The sequence below is a fragment of the Lucilia sericata genome, unplaced genomic scaffold (assembly GCF_015586225.1).
Source record: "Lucilia sericata isolate MDLA Ls3-8-SP2 unplaced genomic scaffold, ASM1558622v1 Contig000885F_arrow, whole genome shotgun sequence".
NCBI lineage: Eukaryota > Metazoa > Arthropoda > Insecta > Diptera > Calliphoridae > Lucilia > Lucilia sericata.
The window spans coordinates 156,501-174,981 of NW_023994874.1; the positions used below are offsets into that span (position 1 = coordinate 156,501).

General features: G+C 31.2%; 2 protein-coding genes and 1 non-coding gene across 5 annotated transcripts; 2 read left to right on the plus strand and 1 right to left on the minus strand.

The window, feature by feature from the left end:
• Positions 1–1,203: 1,203 nt before the first annotated feature.
• On the plus strand, positions 1,204–5,925 carry LOC119608829 (proliferation-associated protein 2G4). Of its 2 annotated transcripts, XM_037963375.1 has the most exons (9): positions 1,217–1,303; positions 1,479–1,673; positions 2,156–2,253; positions 2,329–2,465; positions 2,592–2,754; positions 3,454–3,768; positions 4,115–4,247; positions 5,359–5,486; positions 5,551–5,925. In XM_037963375.1, exons 2-9 carry the CDS (start codon positions 1,586–1,588, stop codon positions 5,668–5,670), a joined length of 1,182 nt encoding a protein of 393 aa, XP_037819303.1. In that variant the 5' UTR covers positions 1,217–1,303; positions 1,479–1,585; the 3' UTR covers positions 5,671–5,925. The 2 variants fall into 2 exon arrangements, with proteins under 2 accessions (XP_037819301.1, XP_037819303.1); XM_037963373.1 differs by having other exon boundaries at positions 1,204–1,673.
• LOC119608837 lies at positions 4,293–4,410 on the plus strand. Its single transcript, XR_005231874.1, has one exon. It is a non-coding gene; the product is annotated as a small nucleolar RNA SNORA15 (small nucleolar RNA).
• Positions 5,926–6,471: 546 nt separating the features above from the next.
• On the minus strand, positions 6,472–18,180 carry LOC119608828 (ubiquitin carboxyl-terminal hydrolase 47). Of its 2 annotated transcripts, none has more exons than XM_037963371.1 (9): positions 17,840–18,180; positions 11,244–12,436; positions 10,533–11,023; positions 10,048–10,465; positions 8,132–9,982; positions 7,940–8,066; positions 7,584–7,654; positions 7,389–7,522; positions 6,472–7,321 (listed from the first exon to the last, which is right to left on the minus strand). In XM_037963371.1, the coding sequence occupies exons 1-9, from the start codon at positions 17,841–17,843 to the stop codon at positions 7,114–7,116; spliced, it is 4,497 nt and encodes a 1,498-aa protein (XP_037819299.1). In that variant the 5' UTR covers positions 17,844–18,180; the 3' UTR covers positions 6,472–7,113. The 2 variants fall into 2 exon arrangements, with proteins under 2 accessions (XP_037819299.1, XP_037819300.1); XM_037963372.1 differs by lacking the exon at positions 17,840–18,180 and adding an exon at positions 15,035–15,294.
• Between the last annotated feature and the right edge of the window lie 301 nt (positions 18,181–18,481).

Below are 18,481 nucleotides of genomic sequence, written 5' to 3' on the forward strand. Positions count from 1 at the left end.
TTATAACATTATAACTATTTTTTTTAACAAATTTAAATTTATGTGGGGCTTATGAAAAACTCTTTACAAAATTATAAAGAACGTATTGGATAATTTAAAATAATTTAATATTTTTGATATCAAGCAAATAATTGTCCTAAAGTTGAATTTTACATAAAAATATATTTATTTTTAAATATTGTTGGAAGAACAATTGCATTATATTTTTTCACTGTAATACCAATTAAAAAATGTTGGAGTAAAACTCCAAACTGCCGGTCCACACTAGGAAACTATTTTTGGGAAACTTTTGATTTTTCATGAGAGAGAAAGAGAAGGAAATGTCATTCATCTCTCTTGCGGTATGGAGTTTCTCGTACTCGGAAACTCGTTTTGTTTTGTTATTCTTCTCATACCCCATGTCTATATTAGACAAATATTTATTATGCTAAACGTCAAATTGTTATCATGATAAAAAAATTTGCAGATACAGACGGCATTTCTTAGCGTTATAACGTCGTTATTACAGTGTTGTCTAAACAATTGTTTAGACAATGTTGTCTTGATAACAAACGCCATTTTATTGTAAAATTTGTTTAGAATTTTATTTTTGTGCAATTAAAATGGATTTTTAATATAAGTTTTAGTGACATTAGTATTTATTTACAAAATTTGCATTTAATTTTAGTTGTTTTATTATAGAATATAGCATTATTTCAATAAAATTATCTGTGAGTTGTTGTGATAAAATCAGCATTTTGTTACCCCAATGAATTAACATAAACAAAAAACTGACAATTTTTCTGTCGACGTTTTGTCAAGTGCCGTAATAATTATTTGTCTAATATAGACACTGGATTACGTACAAAAACAAGTCAATGCAATTAACATGTAGTTTCTGAAACAAAAGTTTCTATGTGTGGACATTAAGGAAACTTAAAATGAGAATTAAGAAATAGTTTCTCAACTAAAGTTTCTGTCATTAATTGCCATCAGTAATTTTCGTAAACTACATATTTTGCTAAAAAATAAGTCCGTAAATCGTATATTTTATTATATATTATTAGGATAAAAATATGTAAATAAAAAGTGGAAATGAGATATAAAATATATAGTTTTATTAGAACTATGAGAATTTATTACAGACTTTCATCACAAAATACAACTCTGACCATTAATTATGCTAAATAACCGATAACCAAATCTTTGGCAACACTATTTCCTTCGCACCGAATACATTCATCCGCGTCGAATGTTATTAACATTTTTTTATATTATTCCAATTCCAAAATAGAGTATAAAACAACGCGCTGCAAAACAATTGGTATTAAAATAGTGTAACTACAAAAGTATTCAATATAAATAGATTTATAAAATAAAATTCTTGAGCTATTTACAAGCTCTATCAATAAAAAAGAAAAAAGTTCACAGCCCTTGTTATTTTTTCTTTTTGTTATTTCAACGTACACACATACATACAAACATCGTTATAAATACAGCGCTGCGCCAACAACGTTTTCGTTCTGCTTATAAAGTTTTCTTTCGTATTTATTCAGTGTTTGACGACGGTGTGAAGAAGAAGTGTGTGTAGTAGAGTTTAACAAAAATGGCAGACATTGTGGAAAAGGAGGAGAAAACAATTGCCGAAGATTTGGTTGTAACCAAATATAAATTGGCGGGCGAAATCGTCAACAGTAAGTGGAAATTTATTATAAAATTGTAGAAAAATAAACAGTTTGAATAAAATATGGTTTTAAAAATAAAATAAATAAATACAGACCACCACTAGCAGGCATTGTTGTTGCCGCTTTTTGTGAAAGCGAAAGCCACGCGGCGCTTCTGCCGTTAGTCGGGGTGTACATAACCTAGTTTTATTATTACATGCATTTTTTTTTTGTTAAAAGTCTCCAAAAAGGAAAATCTAATAATAATTTTAGTTATTTATTTTAACAATTTTATTTTTGTGCTAATGACGTAGTTAGTCAAAGCTATTAATGTTGAATAACCGGTCTCTGACCAACGAAATCTTGGTCTATGTATTTGTGTTGGTAGGCATTTGCCACGCTGGGTATTTCTTTGTTTGCCCAAAAGTTTTCTTCTACCTATATTATATATTTGTGTAAAAAATTTAATTATTTTACTGATACCAAACATTTTATTATATGTTTGCCCTTAGGAACTTTGAAGGCTGTTATTGATCTCTGTGTTGTCGGTGGCTCTGTCAGAGATATCTGCACAAAGTCTGATGCTCTTATCACCGAAGAAACAAGCAAAGTAATTTAATTTTTTTTTTAACAAAATAAACAAAATTTTATTAATTATTTATGCCTCAATTATAATAATTTTCAGGTTTACAAAAAAGAAAAGGAATTAAAGAAGGGTATTGCTTTTCCCACCTGCCTGTCAGTCAACAACTGTGTTTGCCACTTTTCACCGTCCAAAAATGATCCCGATCATGTGTTAAAGGATGGCGATGTTGTTAAAATGTAAGTTTAGTTTTGTAATTTAGAAAAAAATTCCATAATTTGTTTATGGCAATTGTTTACAAACATCAAAATGAAATTTCAATTGATCAAATTTCATGTTTTAAAGTTTTCTTTTTTATTTCTTAGTGACATGGGTGCTCATATTGATGGCTTCATTGCCGTAGCTGCCCATACTGTGGTAGTAGGAGCTACTGCCGATAAAAAAGTATCTGGTCGTCAAGCTGATGTAATTCTTGCTGCTTACTGGGCTGTACAAGCTGCTCTAAGATTACTTAAAGCCGGAAACAATGTAAGTGGAAAAATTTAAGATTGCATTATTAATTGTAATTAGAATTTGTTTGTGTGCAAGAAACGGATTGTTTTCAATACAAAACACAATTGTAAACATCTCAACACTTGCATAGATTAAACAAAAATCCTTAAGGAATTTCAAAGTAGTAAAGTTTTGTTTAACGAAATTTTGCTCAATTTCTTTAGGAAACACTATAAGAGAATTTAACCAAAATTGGAGTTGCAAGACCTTTAATATTTGTTCTAACCAGGAGGGTTTTTCCATTCGAACGAAAAAGTTATCGAAACACATGTATTTAACATACAATTTGCTTTCTAATCGCGTTTCAGTTTTTACAAAGCTTTTAATAGCTTAAAATAGTTTAGTTTTTGAAAAGCTTTTAATTGCTGAAATTAATTAAAAAAAAAAGTTCTAAAAGCTTGAATAAATTCTATTTGCCATTTCCCCAAGTATTTACATTGCAAGCAACGGATTGTTTTTAATAAAATCTCAATTAAAAACATCTCAACACTTGCATATAATAAACAAAAGTCCGAAAGAAATATACCGAAACAAAAGATTCTTCTCGAACTTTTGCTCAATTTCTTTAGGATATAAGAAACAAGATTCTTTTCAACAAAAAATACATTCAAAATTAAGAATTTTCTGGGTTCCCATTTTAATATCTCATAAAATTTGTCTCTTCTTCAATTCCAGAACTATGCCATTACCGATGCTGTTCAACAAATCAGTGAATCCTACAAGTGCAAACCCATCGAGGGTATGCTCAGTCATGAATTGAAACAATTCAAAATCGATGGCGAAAAAACAATCATTCAAAATCCTAGCGAAGCTCAACGTAAAGAACACGAAAAGTGTAACTTTGAAACACATGAAGTCTATGCCATCGATGTTATTGTGAGCACTGGTGAAGGTATTGGTCGTGAGAAGGATACTAAAGTGTCAATTTACAAAAAGACCGACGAAAACTATATGCTTAAGTTGAAAACATCTCGTGCTCTTTTGGCTGAGGTAAGTTGTTGTAAGCTATAAAGAGAATTCAACAAACCAATTAAACCAAGAAATTGTCAATGATTAAGAAACTGCGCTTGAGGGTAGGAGGTTGATAATGCGTTGAAAGTGCAACAGTTGTGTTTGTTGTAACTGTTTCCTTTTATGCTCCGCTTCTTAAGGACATATTTGGCGTGCTTTTGATGCTGCATTGGCTGAAACCCAGAGATTGTAAGATTATGAGATCTGAGACAATTTCTATGATAATTTAAAGCTATAACTAGCTCAAATTGTTACTATTAAATGCTAAATATAGTTTTTCCTCTACTTTTTCTTTCCGGTAATTGCTATGGACTGCCGTCCTTAGGTTAAAACAAAGTACGGTAATATGCCTTTCAATATTCGCGGTTTTGATGAAGAGACTAAAGCCCGTATGGGTGTTGTTGAATGTGTGTCCCATAAAATGATTGAACCCTTCCAAGTGCTGTACGAGAAGCCAAGTAAGTTTATTAATAATTAAGTTCAAATTAATGTCTTAACTGTTTGCAAGGACTAATTCCGTATTTGTTGCACAATAGCTTGTGCGGCCAGACACCTTGCTAGACTAAAATTTTATTTCGAAATTTTTTAAGTTCGTGTCATTTATTCGAATTTAATAAAATTTTGAAATTGAATAAAGTTATTTAATTTAAGTAAGAGAGGTTATTAGCAAATGTGCTGAATATATGAAATTAGGTGAAGACTTTTTTAAGTGAAAAGGACTTGTTCATTGTTCAATGTAGTTCCCCAGATTCTGGGGAACAATTTTGTTTTAATTGTTAATTTTTGTTAATTGTTGTTTTAAATATACAAGAATTAATTACGTATTAGTTGCAAAATTGCTTGTACGGCCAGACACCTTGTAAGAATAAAATTTAATTTGAGATTTTTTAAATTCGTGTCATTTATTCGAATTTAATAAAATTTTGAATTAAAATACTCTAAATGAAAGTTTTCGTTAATGAGAAAAGCATTTTTTGGCGAAAAATCATCAGAAAAGCTATTTTGGCGAAAAAGCTTTCATTTGTGAGAAAAGCATTTTTTGGCCTGAAAGCTTTAATTTCGGAAAGATTATTATATGAAACAATTATTTAACAGTTGAAAAAGCTTTTAATTGTTGAAAAACGTATTTTGGCTAAAAAGCTTTCTACTGTTAAGAAAGCTTTTTGTTTTTGAAAATTCTTTTAATTATGTGCTTTTCGGAAAAAAAGCTCTGCCCAAAAAGTTAATTTTTCTTTTTAAAAAATCTTTTAAATATTGAAAGTGCTTTTAAGCAAAAACATGCTTTCATTTGTAAGAAAAGCTTTAATTGAAAAAAATTTTAATCGCAGAAACAGTAAAAACTTGGGAAAAACCTTTCAATTTCTAACAAAAGCTTGTAATTGTTTAATTAAAAAATAATTTTTTATATAAAAAAGCTTTCATTCTTATAGGAGCTTTTTAAAAAAGTTTTTTGTTTTGGTGGATAATTACTTACTGATTTTAAAGTTTAAAATTATATATTTTTTCTTTAAGTTCTTATGGAAATTTTCTAATAATACATAACCCATTTTTCATTCTCTATGATTTCAGGTGAATATGTGGCTCAATTCAAACACACTGTCTTATTGATGCCCAATGGAGTCAATTTAGTAACTGGCATTCCCTTCAATGTTGAAAACTTTGTTAGTGAACACAGCATAGCTCAACCTGAATTAAAGGTAAATACGAATATTTTTCTTTCAAATCCATAAATTATTTATAAAAAATATTTTGCTTTTGCAGGAACTTGTTAACACTCCCCTGCAGCCACCCAAGAAGGGTAAAGGACACGCTAAGAAGAAGGCCGCTGCTGGTACAGACACTGCCACTTCAACACCGGCTCCTGTGGAGACCAAGGCTTGAAAGCAGCAAATCAACAACAATTGCTACGCCTTTTGCTATATACTAAAATATTAGAGCAACTAAAGCAATAAATTTTAAGTATGGATGAGAATGAAGAGGAAACTCTGCAACAGAATGTAAACACCCTAATAACAAAACAGTAAACAACATACTACAATTTACTCATTTACCATAATACAACCACATCCCCGTTCTATAAAAACTATATACCAGCTGTTAATTAAGTGGGAGCTGGTTCAACTATCTTCTGCATATTGTGCCCCGCCAGCGTTACAAAATTCAAAACATCTCTTTTTTTTATATTTTTATTCAGTCCAATTGAAACAAATTTCATTACGTACGTGTACAGTGAAACTAAAACACAAGGAAGTTTAACAACAAAACAAAAACAAACAAATGTTTCAGCATTATTGTAATAATATCTATCCTAAAAAAGGATATTTATATTTTTTAGATAATTTTCAAAATTATCTAAAACTTGAATTCGTTTTATATTGTTTTATAAAATTATTGAAAATAATTTTTTAAAAAAAAGCTAAAAATTTTATTAGAAATAAAACCATCAAAAACTAAAAAAAAAAAACAAAACATTTGTGTGAAATGCTTTTAAAGCAATTTTCCTTTTTGGTTTTTTAAACTTATAAACAATTGGAAAACAACAACAAGGTAATGAACGCGAAGGGCGGCCAATTTTGAAATGAAAACTTAAGATTTTAAATATTGAAATGAAATAAAGAGTAACAGGAGTATGTATGTGTTATACGTATTTCCCTACAAATGGAAATGAAATGATAATATTTCAATGTTTTTTTAAATATTTTTTTACGTTTTATTACAGTTTTTTAGTTTTACTTATTTTTTAAGAAGCAGTCTCATTTAAGGTATAGAAAACTAAGTGTCTCTGTATAGATGTGTTATTTTAGCGTGTTTTGTATTAGTATAAGTGTGGAAGTGTTTGTGTAAAAGGTTAGGTTCGCACCAAGAGAAGAAATTTTTATATATATTTTTTTTAATCGCCAACGCATATATTTATTTCTTTTATTCATTTAGTCAATCTAATGCAAAAATTTGATATTTGGCGAGCGGTCGGGCATTTTTGTTAGTTAAAGTTGATTTCTTTCTACTATCTGATAGATTTAGATAATTTTTTTAATAGTGTTGAGTTAGTTGTAAGTTAAAAAAAAATCATTGTTCTCTTGAAAGATAAGAGTAAGGGGGAAAAGAAAGAAAGAAAACAAAAGAACTAAAGACTTATTCTCATATTGTATGTATAAAGTAATAACGTTAAATATTGTATGTGATTGGTAGGTAGTAAAGTAACACTTTGATTTTGTTTGTTTTTCTCTTCATAACTGCTTGTTAATTTTCAGCGTCTTCTTGTATTTTGTTTTGATTTAATGCTTGATATACAACAACATGATAAACATGAGTCGTCATATTTAATTAATCATCCGCCATAGAACTGTTGGCATCCACTGGAGGAGACGCTGTTGTGGCAGGGCTATCTACGTAAATTTTAAGGGCACGCTCGCGTCGCGGTGAAAATCGTGATGAGGACATGCAACCCAAACGATCTAAACGTGTTTTCTCTTTGTTGCTCATTTCACGTCTTTCCTCGGTGGTCAGTTCTTTTAATTCGGCTGTGTCATCCCTGGAAAGTTGATTTTTGCATTATATTTGTTGCAATTGCTATTGTTTAATATAATAAATGAGCTTACTTGTAAAAGAACAGATTACCACTGACCGCACTACTGAGCGGATATTTGTCCAATGTGGAGGGTACAGTAAACCAAGTCATTGCACTGTTTATTGTCAGCAAGGAGACATTAGTGTAGGGAAAATATCCATTAACCTAATATAAGAAAATTGCTTTAAAAATAAGACAATACAATATTCTTCTCAACACATTTTACCTTTGTGTAGGCTACATTATCCTCAGGTATACCCGATATATGGGATATAGCATTACGCATTTCACTGTTTTCTACAAGAGGATGAAAGATACGAAATATTAGTCTATTTACTGTTTTTGATCTATTAATATTCTAAAAATGGGTCTATTGGCAAGTCCATTGACTAGTCAATTGACTGGTCTATTGGCTAGATTATTGACTGATTTACTGGCTAGTTTAATGACTGGTCTATTGGCTATACTATTGACTTATCTACTGGCTAGTCTAATGATTGGTCCATTGACTGGTCTATTGGCTAGTCTATTGACTAATCTAATGACTAAATAAAAAAATAAATCAAACCTTTTTAAACTTACTGTGTAATGTGATTTCCTGAAATTTGTCCAATTGTAAAGAATCCGGATGCCAGCGGCGAACAAATATTGTTAAACTGTTCTCATCGGGACTGGCAATGGCACCATCTTCACACTCTTGTACAATAAACTAAACCAATAGAAAAATACGTTTATAAAAATGACTATTATCTTAACACACAATCACCCTCCTACCTCCATTGCTGCCGACGAACGAATATCAGAACCAAGCGTTTCGTCATCTGTGAATATTTTAATGGGACTGCGACCGCCCTTAAGCCACAGACGGCAATTTTGCACATTTAAGCTCTTGTACTTGGCGAGATCAATACGTTGCAGTTTGGCAACCAAATTTGCTTTGGCTGTCGCTACCGTCATGGAATCCGTGTAGATCCATTCACACACGCAGGGCAATCTTCCGGATTCGTTGTTCAACTCGGACAAACGCATAAAGAATATTTTGGCCTTGTGTTCCTCGGGCTGCAGTTCTTTGCCCAGCTCAACAAACAGCGACTCTCCCTCGCTGAAGTAGACTAGAGTCTCTGACATCATGTTTTTCAGGCACTTGTCATGTTTGCGATTCAGTTGGAAGTAGTTGTCGGGCACTTGTATTAGACGTTGAACATGACTCTTAAAAGTGCTCAACTTCATGTGTGAATCTACTAGGATTTTATAGCTAACTACGGGTTTACGGGCCGCTTCCTCGGAACTGTCAGGATCCATATAGTGATGTCGGCTAGAGATGGTTGCTTTTGTGTCCACACTTTCTAGTTTAATGGCATGAAAAAATTGTGGTGCTTGGGGTACAATGGGTGATAAATCAGGTTCTCCATGCGAATAGCCGTTATAGAAAGCATTGATGCGATTAATGGAGTCCTGGCGATTCTCTTCTTCAGGACTTGACAGTTGAGGAGAATGACTAGTGCTAGAGATTTGGCTGTCACCATCACCACGATGTTGTATATTCTCAACTAAAGTGCGATCGCCATCACTCAGACTGCTGTCTTCAGAGTTTGACTCGTGAGCAACAGTTAAGGTAGCAGCAGCAGATTCATTGAATCCATTTGTTAAACCATTGTGTGTTACTGTCGTACTGCTGCCTACTGTGGGTTCCTGTACAGCGGGGATTACCGGTTCGTGCGTTTCATTAGCTGGTATTCCTATGATTTCTAGATTAGTAGGATCTGTATTGGGGACGAATAAGTACAAGTAGGTGAGATCTTTAAAACGTGATCTAGCCATTTCTTGTAATTGTTGCTGAGCTTCTTTAGTGGGCATGGGATCATAGGCCACAAATGCATTTCCATTACGTAAAGTTGCCACCAACAATTGGTCCTCCTTGACATGTAAGCGCACAGCAATTGAGTGGCGTAGAGTGTCATTGTTTTCAAAGGTTTTGGAATGCACGAAAAATGGTCCGTCCATCTCCATTGTTGACAAATTAACCATGTACACATACCAAGTCGAGCCATCTGGCTCATAAACCTCAAATTCCTGACCATCTGCTCTATATTCCAACAAGAATTCCACAGGATCCTCATTATTACCTTGTATTTCTTCTAAAGTGGGATCTTTTAAGCCTTCAAATGAACGTATGATACGCTCGGCTGGTGGATCATAGCCCACGAGACGGCAGTGCGACAAAGGAGCGAATTGTTCCACAGATAACATTTGATAAGCTGACTCTAGTACAACATTAATATCGAACTTTTGCGAGACATAAACTCGTGTCATTATCAATTTTTTCATTTTGGGATTGTAGAAATAGACTCGTGGTTTGATCTGCTCCGGTAGAGCGAGATCCGTCATAGGACGATGACGTACACTACCACGACTGACACGTGTTTCTTCCTCTTCCTTTAGTTTCTCTGTCAGAGTTTTAATGTGTTCCGGAAATTCCTCTGCCTTTACACATTTCTCATTTCTCTTTGTATCTATTTGCCTATACATCAACATGTAGGCATTTGTGCTCGAACTGTAGACGCTGGAGTAGTAGGTTTTACTCGAACCACCACCGAAAGACTTTTGAATATCTTCTTGTGTTATCTAAGGGGATTAGAGGAATAAATGTTTAATTAACATTTTTATTAATGGCTGTATTTGCTACTTACAGGCGTTACAGTTTGATCGTTGAAACAATACCATTCGTTGTTATCGAATTCCTTAATGTACGCATAATAATGACCACCCGAGGCACTGCCCGAATGTATCATTATGGCAAATAGTTCATAGGTATAGGGTCCCAGGTCTTGTTTTAAGTTCTGTTCACTATTTACACGATTACGATGATCTGTACTGGAGCTCATGTCGATGCCTTCGTCCTGCTCTTCTTCATTGACATCGGTGTCATTTTGTGTAGTTGAACTGGCTGTAGTGCCCACACCACTACTCCAGTTGTCTTCCTCCATGGCCGAACCACTGTCCGTAGTGCTGCAATCATCTGTGGGTGCAACACTATTGCCGTTGGCTGTCGTTGACTCGGATTCTTTAACAAATGTATTTAAATTGAGCGTTTGTGGGAAAGTTACTCTGCACCAAAGAAAAGAAAGATTTAAAATGGTTCGATTAAAAATGCCTTCGCCAACTTGATACTTACTTGTCATTCAATTTAATGCGATGCATGGTGGTGTAATCAAAATCGAATCTCTTGAGATGTAGTGTCAAAACATAAGGAAAATTCTTGAACTTAAGACCCTTGTGGGCATCACATTTCTTATTACACTTTTCGCAAAAGTATTGATTATTACCATCCAATGTCTCCGGCTGTACAAAGGCCCTGAGAGCTTCTTCAATACTGCCATAGGCAGCCTGACTGCCAAAAGGACGAACCGGTAAAGGTATATCTAAAAAGGTATCGGCACGTGTTTTTTCCGTATTGCACTCTAAACACTTGACATAATCTATCATTTTTCCCTCGTACAGATTGGAGATGAGATTAGCCTGTTTGGTGTTTTTGAATTTGTGTTCCAGGGCGTCGAACATAACACGACATAATTCCTGAATATCATGCTGCTGCCAGGCTTCTGAAGAATTCCAACCGAAACTGCGTGTTAAATCGGTTGTTTCTACTGCGGACTTTTTGGAGGTCTTGAAATTAAAGTAAAAACTTATTTAAATTCAAAAATTTTAAAAGTTCAAAATTGGAAAAAATCTTCCTCAAATAGAGCTAATATTATAATTTTAAAACTCTTCATGATCCGGGTTTAAAAGCTTAAAAATTGTTCGAACATAAGTTCGAAATTCCCAAAAATTTCATAAAACTTTTTGAATTTTCGAACTTATTTTTATCAATCAATTAATTACTTACTTGTAAGTTCAGGAACAGCTTTTGCAATTGATAGGGAATATTTTTAGCTTCGTTGTCATTATCGAACTCCCAGCGGTATAAAGCATTGCGAAACTCGGGTGTCATGTAGAGAGCTTGTAAAAGACTATTCAAATAGCAGGTCATGGCTTGGTTTACAAGACCCACATAACCATTGTTGGTGGGTGCAGCCATTATAGCAGCAGTGGGGGCCGGCAGAGGAGACAGTGGACACTTGTTTGTGGCATCTATAAGACTATCAGGTTTGTCGTGGAATCTTGAGTTTTTGACCGACACGAAATGCATAGCTATTTTAGATGAAGAGTCATGTGTCAGCGATAGAGGACCACCACATTGCATGGGTTCCGTTTCAGTGGGACTGGCGGAGGCTCCCAAGGCTAAATCATCATCTGACAAAGGATCAGGATCTGACATGGGACTCAAATTTAAAGAATCCGTATTAGTGGCATTTGTAACCGTAGTCATTGAGGAGGGAGGCGATAAAGTATTTGTACTGCCGAGTGCTTCCTCATTCAAAGGCCCATGATAGCTATTGCTGTTGTTTAGATTTTGGCTTTGATGGTGTTGACTATTGGTTAAGGGTCTGCCATTCATGGCCTTAACACAAGTGGCAATATTATTATTACCCAAAGACCCTGCTGTAGTGGTTGTAATGGTTGTTGTTGTTGTTTTCTTATTGTTGCTAAGAAAATTAACTGGTGGTAGTGGTGGCGGCGGGGGTGGTGTTGTTGCTGTTACTGTAGTGGCTGTGGTGTTAAGGTTTTTAGCAGTGCTGCTATTACTATTACTACTACTGCCATTCATTATTAGTTTAAGTGATGATTTTGCTGGAAATTCATAACGTTTCTTGGTATTACCATCCCATTTACCAAATGGTAATATAACTAAAACATTTTTTGTCTGTGGCTCAAACCCATTAACCTTATAGAGCAGCTGATTTTGATGATCATTCAAATACACCAGGTCGCCACCAGATATGGGTTGCATTAGTAGTTCAAATTTATCATAGTGATATTGTGTTTTAATGTCACTTATTACTTTGCCCACGGTATAGGCGGGACGAACTACAATATTGATTTTCTTTTGCTCTGAATCTGGTGTTTGGTCATAGACGACACATTGTGTCGTTTTATCATGGCCACTAAATTGGACCATATCGTTAAATTCCGAATATTCTATGTAGAGGAAAATATATAAATAAAACGATCAAAGACGATTAATATTGGTTCGATATGAGAATGACTAGTAAAGGTATATCTATGACTAATAGGTAATCTTTTGTGAAAACCTATTTATTATAACATCGTTATAAGTCGAAAATATTAACTTTTATAATAATTGCAATATTTTCTGGGTTTATTACAAATCAAATTTTGAGATGATTCGATCGTGAATATTATTATACTGACAATAACATTTTTACTGAAGGTGAAATTATTTCTTATTTTGACTATATAAATTTTAAAAAAGTTTAATATATTCAAATGTCTCAATCTTATTGCAAATATGAACAAAATTTTATAAAAGATTTTAACAAAAAAAAAAAATTACTACAAAATATTCTCAATTATTTACCGGTCTTTTCAACAAATTTTTACTACAAATTATTGTATATGAATTAAAAAAATATTTATATACATTTAAATAATGTTTGTATATTGTGTATATAACAATTTCTGTGTGTATATCGTATATTTGCAATAAATATTATTGCATATGTATGAATATATATTCAACAGGAAAATAACGAAATTCCTCTGATACTTTGCAAAAATATTTTTGGCATTTGTCCAAAGCAAAATAAATAAATTTCCAAAAAAAGAAGTATTGGGAACAAGGGAGGGAAAAACAAAAATGACGCGACCTTATCATATTGTTGGATCTGTAAAGCAACAATGTATTTCGTCTATAATTGCCATATGACATGACCCTTAGCTTATCTGCTAATAGTGAGATATTATTGATAACTATAAAAATTCAAAAGATTTTTTTAAAAATGCCATGGAGGATACTCTATATTTCGATGCACACAAAGTTGGTCATTTTGATGTTTTTATAAACCACAGAATCTTTGCTAGACCTTCCATAATTTCAAGGATTTGAAAAGGAGTTGTTTACTATTGCAATATTAAAAAGAATGAAGTTAATAACATTAACTTTTAATATGAAAAATGAAAAATAGAAAAATATTTTAATGGAATTATAACATTAATGAGTAACACCAAAAAATCTCGTTTTTTTGAAAAGTTTACATTGTTTAGTTAAAAACATGTGGCCATCCCACACCTTTGTTTCTTATATGCTAACAGTAGCAGACTGAATCATGGATAATTAGTATTTCTTTATGAACAAATGAAGAAAGTTTTTGTGAGTTCGTTTTCATACAAATAAACAAATAATTAAAAATGTTCATATATAAAGAATGTTTGTTTTTATAAGAATTTGGTATTAGACAAAGTCGAAGACAAATAACTAACAAACAGTTTAAATTAGAATATTTTGAATTCTATTATGAATTAAGTTTAACATAATGCTTTGGAGCTCAGGAGGATTTCAAAAATTGTTAAAAGTTTTTAAAATTAAAAATCTTTAATCTATTAGATCTTGTTGTTTTAAACATAATAAGCTATTCGACAATTTTGTCTTAAAGAATACACATAAAAGTAAATGTATATAATCAAAATTGCAGCTAAAAATATTATTTTACTTTTTCGGTAGACAATTTTCAAAGAGTTTAAGCAGGAATGTTTTGCAAATAGAAAAGAGAAGGAAAAAGAGTAAAAATGTTAGATACAAAATATTTTCTACAAGAGCATCAAACTCTTCCCCTTTTACTCTCTTTTGCTGAAGAAAAAACATTTCTAATTATAAATGATTTTTTTAAGTAAATTTCTTTTTTTTCAAATCAATAATCAATTTTTGCATTATCATTTTTATGTTTAACGCTATTTATTAATAAAAAAACAAAAACATATAAAATTTAAAAACAAACTTGTATGTAAATTAAAATAAATAAAAAAGTTTAAAATTAACGCCAAAATAAAGAAAATATATAGAAAACTTGTGCACTTAAATGTTTGTGTGTATTTTGATCTTAAAATTTCTATACTCTGTGAATGTTGAGATAATTTTTTTTTTTTTTCTTTTTTTTTTTTTTTGTCAGTTAGTTGCCCATCGTCTATCTATTTTTATCCATTTTTCTTTTCGTTTGAATAAATTCAATTTGATTTTGAATTTATTTTTAAATTGTTCAACTGAATTACACATGAAAATGTTTCAATATTTTTAGATTCTTTTTATATTTTCAATAAATTCTAATTTTAATTGGTTGATTTTATCCAAATGATTATAGACAACATACATAGTTTCTTTTTAAACCACAATTATTATAATATTATTTGTAATATAGAACACACAGTACTGCTGATGAATGTATAAACACACAAGTTGTTAATATTTAATAATAATATGTATTTTTTTATAATTTTCCCGAAAAGCCAATTGAATTTAAAAGTTACGAAAGTGGGGCGTTTGTCTTCATATATCTCTTATATAGAACGTGATATTATAAATAAAATTTTCTTCTTTTCATAGATATATGTAGTCAAGTATAATATATTAAATGTTCACCAACATTTAAAGAAAAGTACAAAAAATTAACAATTTTACAATAAAAACACTTTTCTTTTTTAGATATTTTTTATATGAATTTTAAAATTTATGTTCCATTGATTTATTTATTCATTTCCTAATATTTTACTTTTTTTTCTAACCTATTTATTCTTGAGGTATTTTTTCTTTTCGGAATATATGTATAAATAAATACATTCAAATATATATTTTTATATACACTTTTTTAAACGAATTCATTCACGCGCACACCACGTCCGTTTCAGTTTTGAATACGATTCAGAGTGCCAGTTCTAGTGAGATTTGTTGCTTCTTAATTTTGAATTTTATTCATATCGTTTTTTTTTTCTTTTCTTGTTTGCGAGCATTGAGAATTTGGTGAGATTTTCAGCAAATATCAAAATTTTGTGTTTCACAAAAAAAGAAAGAAGGAAATTTTTGAGTGTGATAGATATTTTGCATACATATCTTTTACTAGCGATATAAACATTTGTACATATGTACATACATATTTATGTATTTGTATGTTTGTTTATTGACATCATCTCTTTACAATGTAAAATTTACAAAATAAATTGTGTAAAATTGAATCTACCATTCAATTTTAAAACATATTTATTTAAATATGACAAAAACAATTTCATTAAAATAATTATTAAGATGATTATTAAAAAAGTATCTTATTCGATGGTATATTATTGAAAAAAATCTGCATGAAATTTATTTTTACTTCATGTATGTTTACTAAAGTCTTGAGGTTATCTTAATGATTGTTTTGATATTAAATTGTACTCTTTTAATTACAAGACAATAAAGGTTTCTCAATTTTCCAAACTTCAACTACTTTGATGTTAAACATTTTATAAAATGTAATGATTTTTAGTTATGCGAATATGATAAAGTTTAGTAAATCACAGTTTCGTATACTCTATGATGGTGATCATACAAACAATAGGATTTTTTTGGAACTGAAAGAGGAACTTTCAATACTGGGTGTATCAAATATTTACAAAATATCATAGTTTAAATAAATTATGATGAAGGGAATGTTTAAACTTATAATAATATATTTTCTATACATACTCTATATCGAATGAAGGGACTTTTTAATATCTTTCTTTTGATATATATCTACTATCTATGTATACCTCTACCTATACATACCGAACTTAGCATCTAAAATAATTCAAAATTTGGAAAAATCATGAGTTTTTGTTTGTTTGTTTAAATTACAAACAAATCGAAAGTATGTCTGATAGATTGAAGAATAGGACCTCGAAGAGGTCTAAGGTCTTAAGACAATAATATCAATAGATAGAAGTACATTAATAAATTGAGAAGCTTAAATGACTCAGTTCGGATCAACTTTGCTTAGCTAATCCTATTTCACTTTATCCAATAGATTTATGGACACATACAGTTAAACTTTTTAGTTCAAACAAAACAAATTTAATTCACTTAATGTACTATGCAATGATATAACAGATGCATTCGTATTCATAGATTAATCTTGACGGGTCATTAGGACACTGCACTTTAAATTTGTTAAGCAATATACAGATTATTTATCCTATTATTAACCTTAGAGGCTATCCACACTACACTGCAATATATCATCTCTTCTATGGAGTTTCCACGAGTCATACCCGGCCAAAGATTGTCAACCCAGCGACAGCTATATCAACCAGAAGGAAAGAACTTGTGGTCACAGTCGAACTGTTGTAACATCCTCCTAACCTTTTCCGTGATTTAACCCAGATATGGTTTTTTAATAACAAAATTTAGAAAATAAAAACAAATAAAGAGGAAAGGGCAATAAAACACATATCTGCCAGTCAATAATTCAATTAACTCATCTAACACAGTGAATCTTGTGATACAAATAAGAATAATTTTTATGGAATCTCATAAGAGACAAACAAATTAAACTTTTCCTTTGCATTCTATGAAATATTGCAGTTTATTTATTATACCAAGCTAAAATTTGTCTATTTGTCAATTAAACATTTTATAACGGGATTTTTCTACATGTTAATGCTCCTGTCACTCGAGAAAATGATAACAAACCTAACAAAACAAAACATTACATTGCAACTATAACACATTGTTCCAATTTTCGAAATTAGAAGTCAAAACACCTACTCCCATAAATGCATAACAACAAATGCAACATACTCATTCCTAATGCTGCAATGTAAGTTTATGTAAATGTTTGTTGCTTTTGTGTTACATGTAGGACTGAAGAATATATTGACAGAATAAGGTTAGGTTAGGTTTTTCAGACTGCTTACTAACACGAGTAAGTCTATACTTGGGTCCTATTTGGTCCCTTTGTAACGTCTGTAAAGAGAAAAGTTAAGGGAAAACATTTGGAAGGGGAAGAGTAGTGATAAAGAAAGTAGTGAAGAAACAGATATAGAAAGTAGAATGATGAGTATAGAATAGCGAAGAAGTTAAGACTCTGTTACCAGAAAAATCATAGTGTGTATTTAGTTACACACCCACTTCGACAATTTCAAGAATGCTAGTATACACTCAGGTTGAATAGCTGACAGATCAGATAGATCAGAAAAGTGAGACGAACCCAGCGCCTGATGACGGAGCGATTCCAGGGCCGGGCAGTTACACAGAAAATGAGTAATAGTTTCCTCTTCTTCTTCATTTTGACAGCTCCTACAAAAGTCATTATATGGAATACCAATACGTCTAGCGTGGTTTCCAGAATAAACGTAGTTCTGTTTTTTGTGCGTCCTCCATATTATGTCATCTACAAAATAATACGATTTTTTTAGAAAAACTTTGAATATAGTTCAAGGATCTTGATAGTACTCAAGAAAAAAAAAACAATTTGCCCATTACCTTGCACAATTATTAGAAAGAAAATTTCCGCAAGATAACTTCTTGGTTCAAATTTAAAGTTACCCAAGTAAATATTCTAAATCTCTTACCCATATTACTAAAAGTTTTATTATTTTGTATTTAATTTATTAGCTTTTTGTTGATTTTCTTTTCAGGTGCAGGACTTGACGGCTATTGCAATTTACTTCTCTTTTTGCTTGAATTTTACACAATTATTTTTTTAAGGATTTTATTTGTTTGTAATACTACAGGCACACACGTTTGTCAATATGTTTTTTTTTCTTCTTTCGAATCAGCAGCTAGAGTTGCTAAAACATTATTTTTATTTTATTAATTTTTTTTGGATTATTTTTGTAAAAATAAAGTGTTTGTGTGTGAAAAAACCGAAATGAAAAAACACACAGAAATAAACATCAAATTGCAAATTGCAAATGACAGCGTTGTCAACTTTGCAATTAAAAAAAAGCTCTAAAATGAAAAATCGTTTATGTTTAACCCTTAGAGGCTTTTTATTTTTGAAGTGGAACAGTTGGATTTCTTAAAAATTAATGAAGAATTATTACAGATTAGATCCTTATATGGATAATGCTATAGATCAAGTTTAGGGTCAGTAAGGTATATCCGAATCAGTACAACTATTTTTTTTTTTATTTTAATGATAAAAAGGTCCATTTTAGTGAATTAATATTTTTGAACTAGCAAAAAAAAACATCTTAACGATATTGGAAACG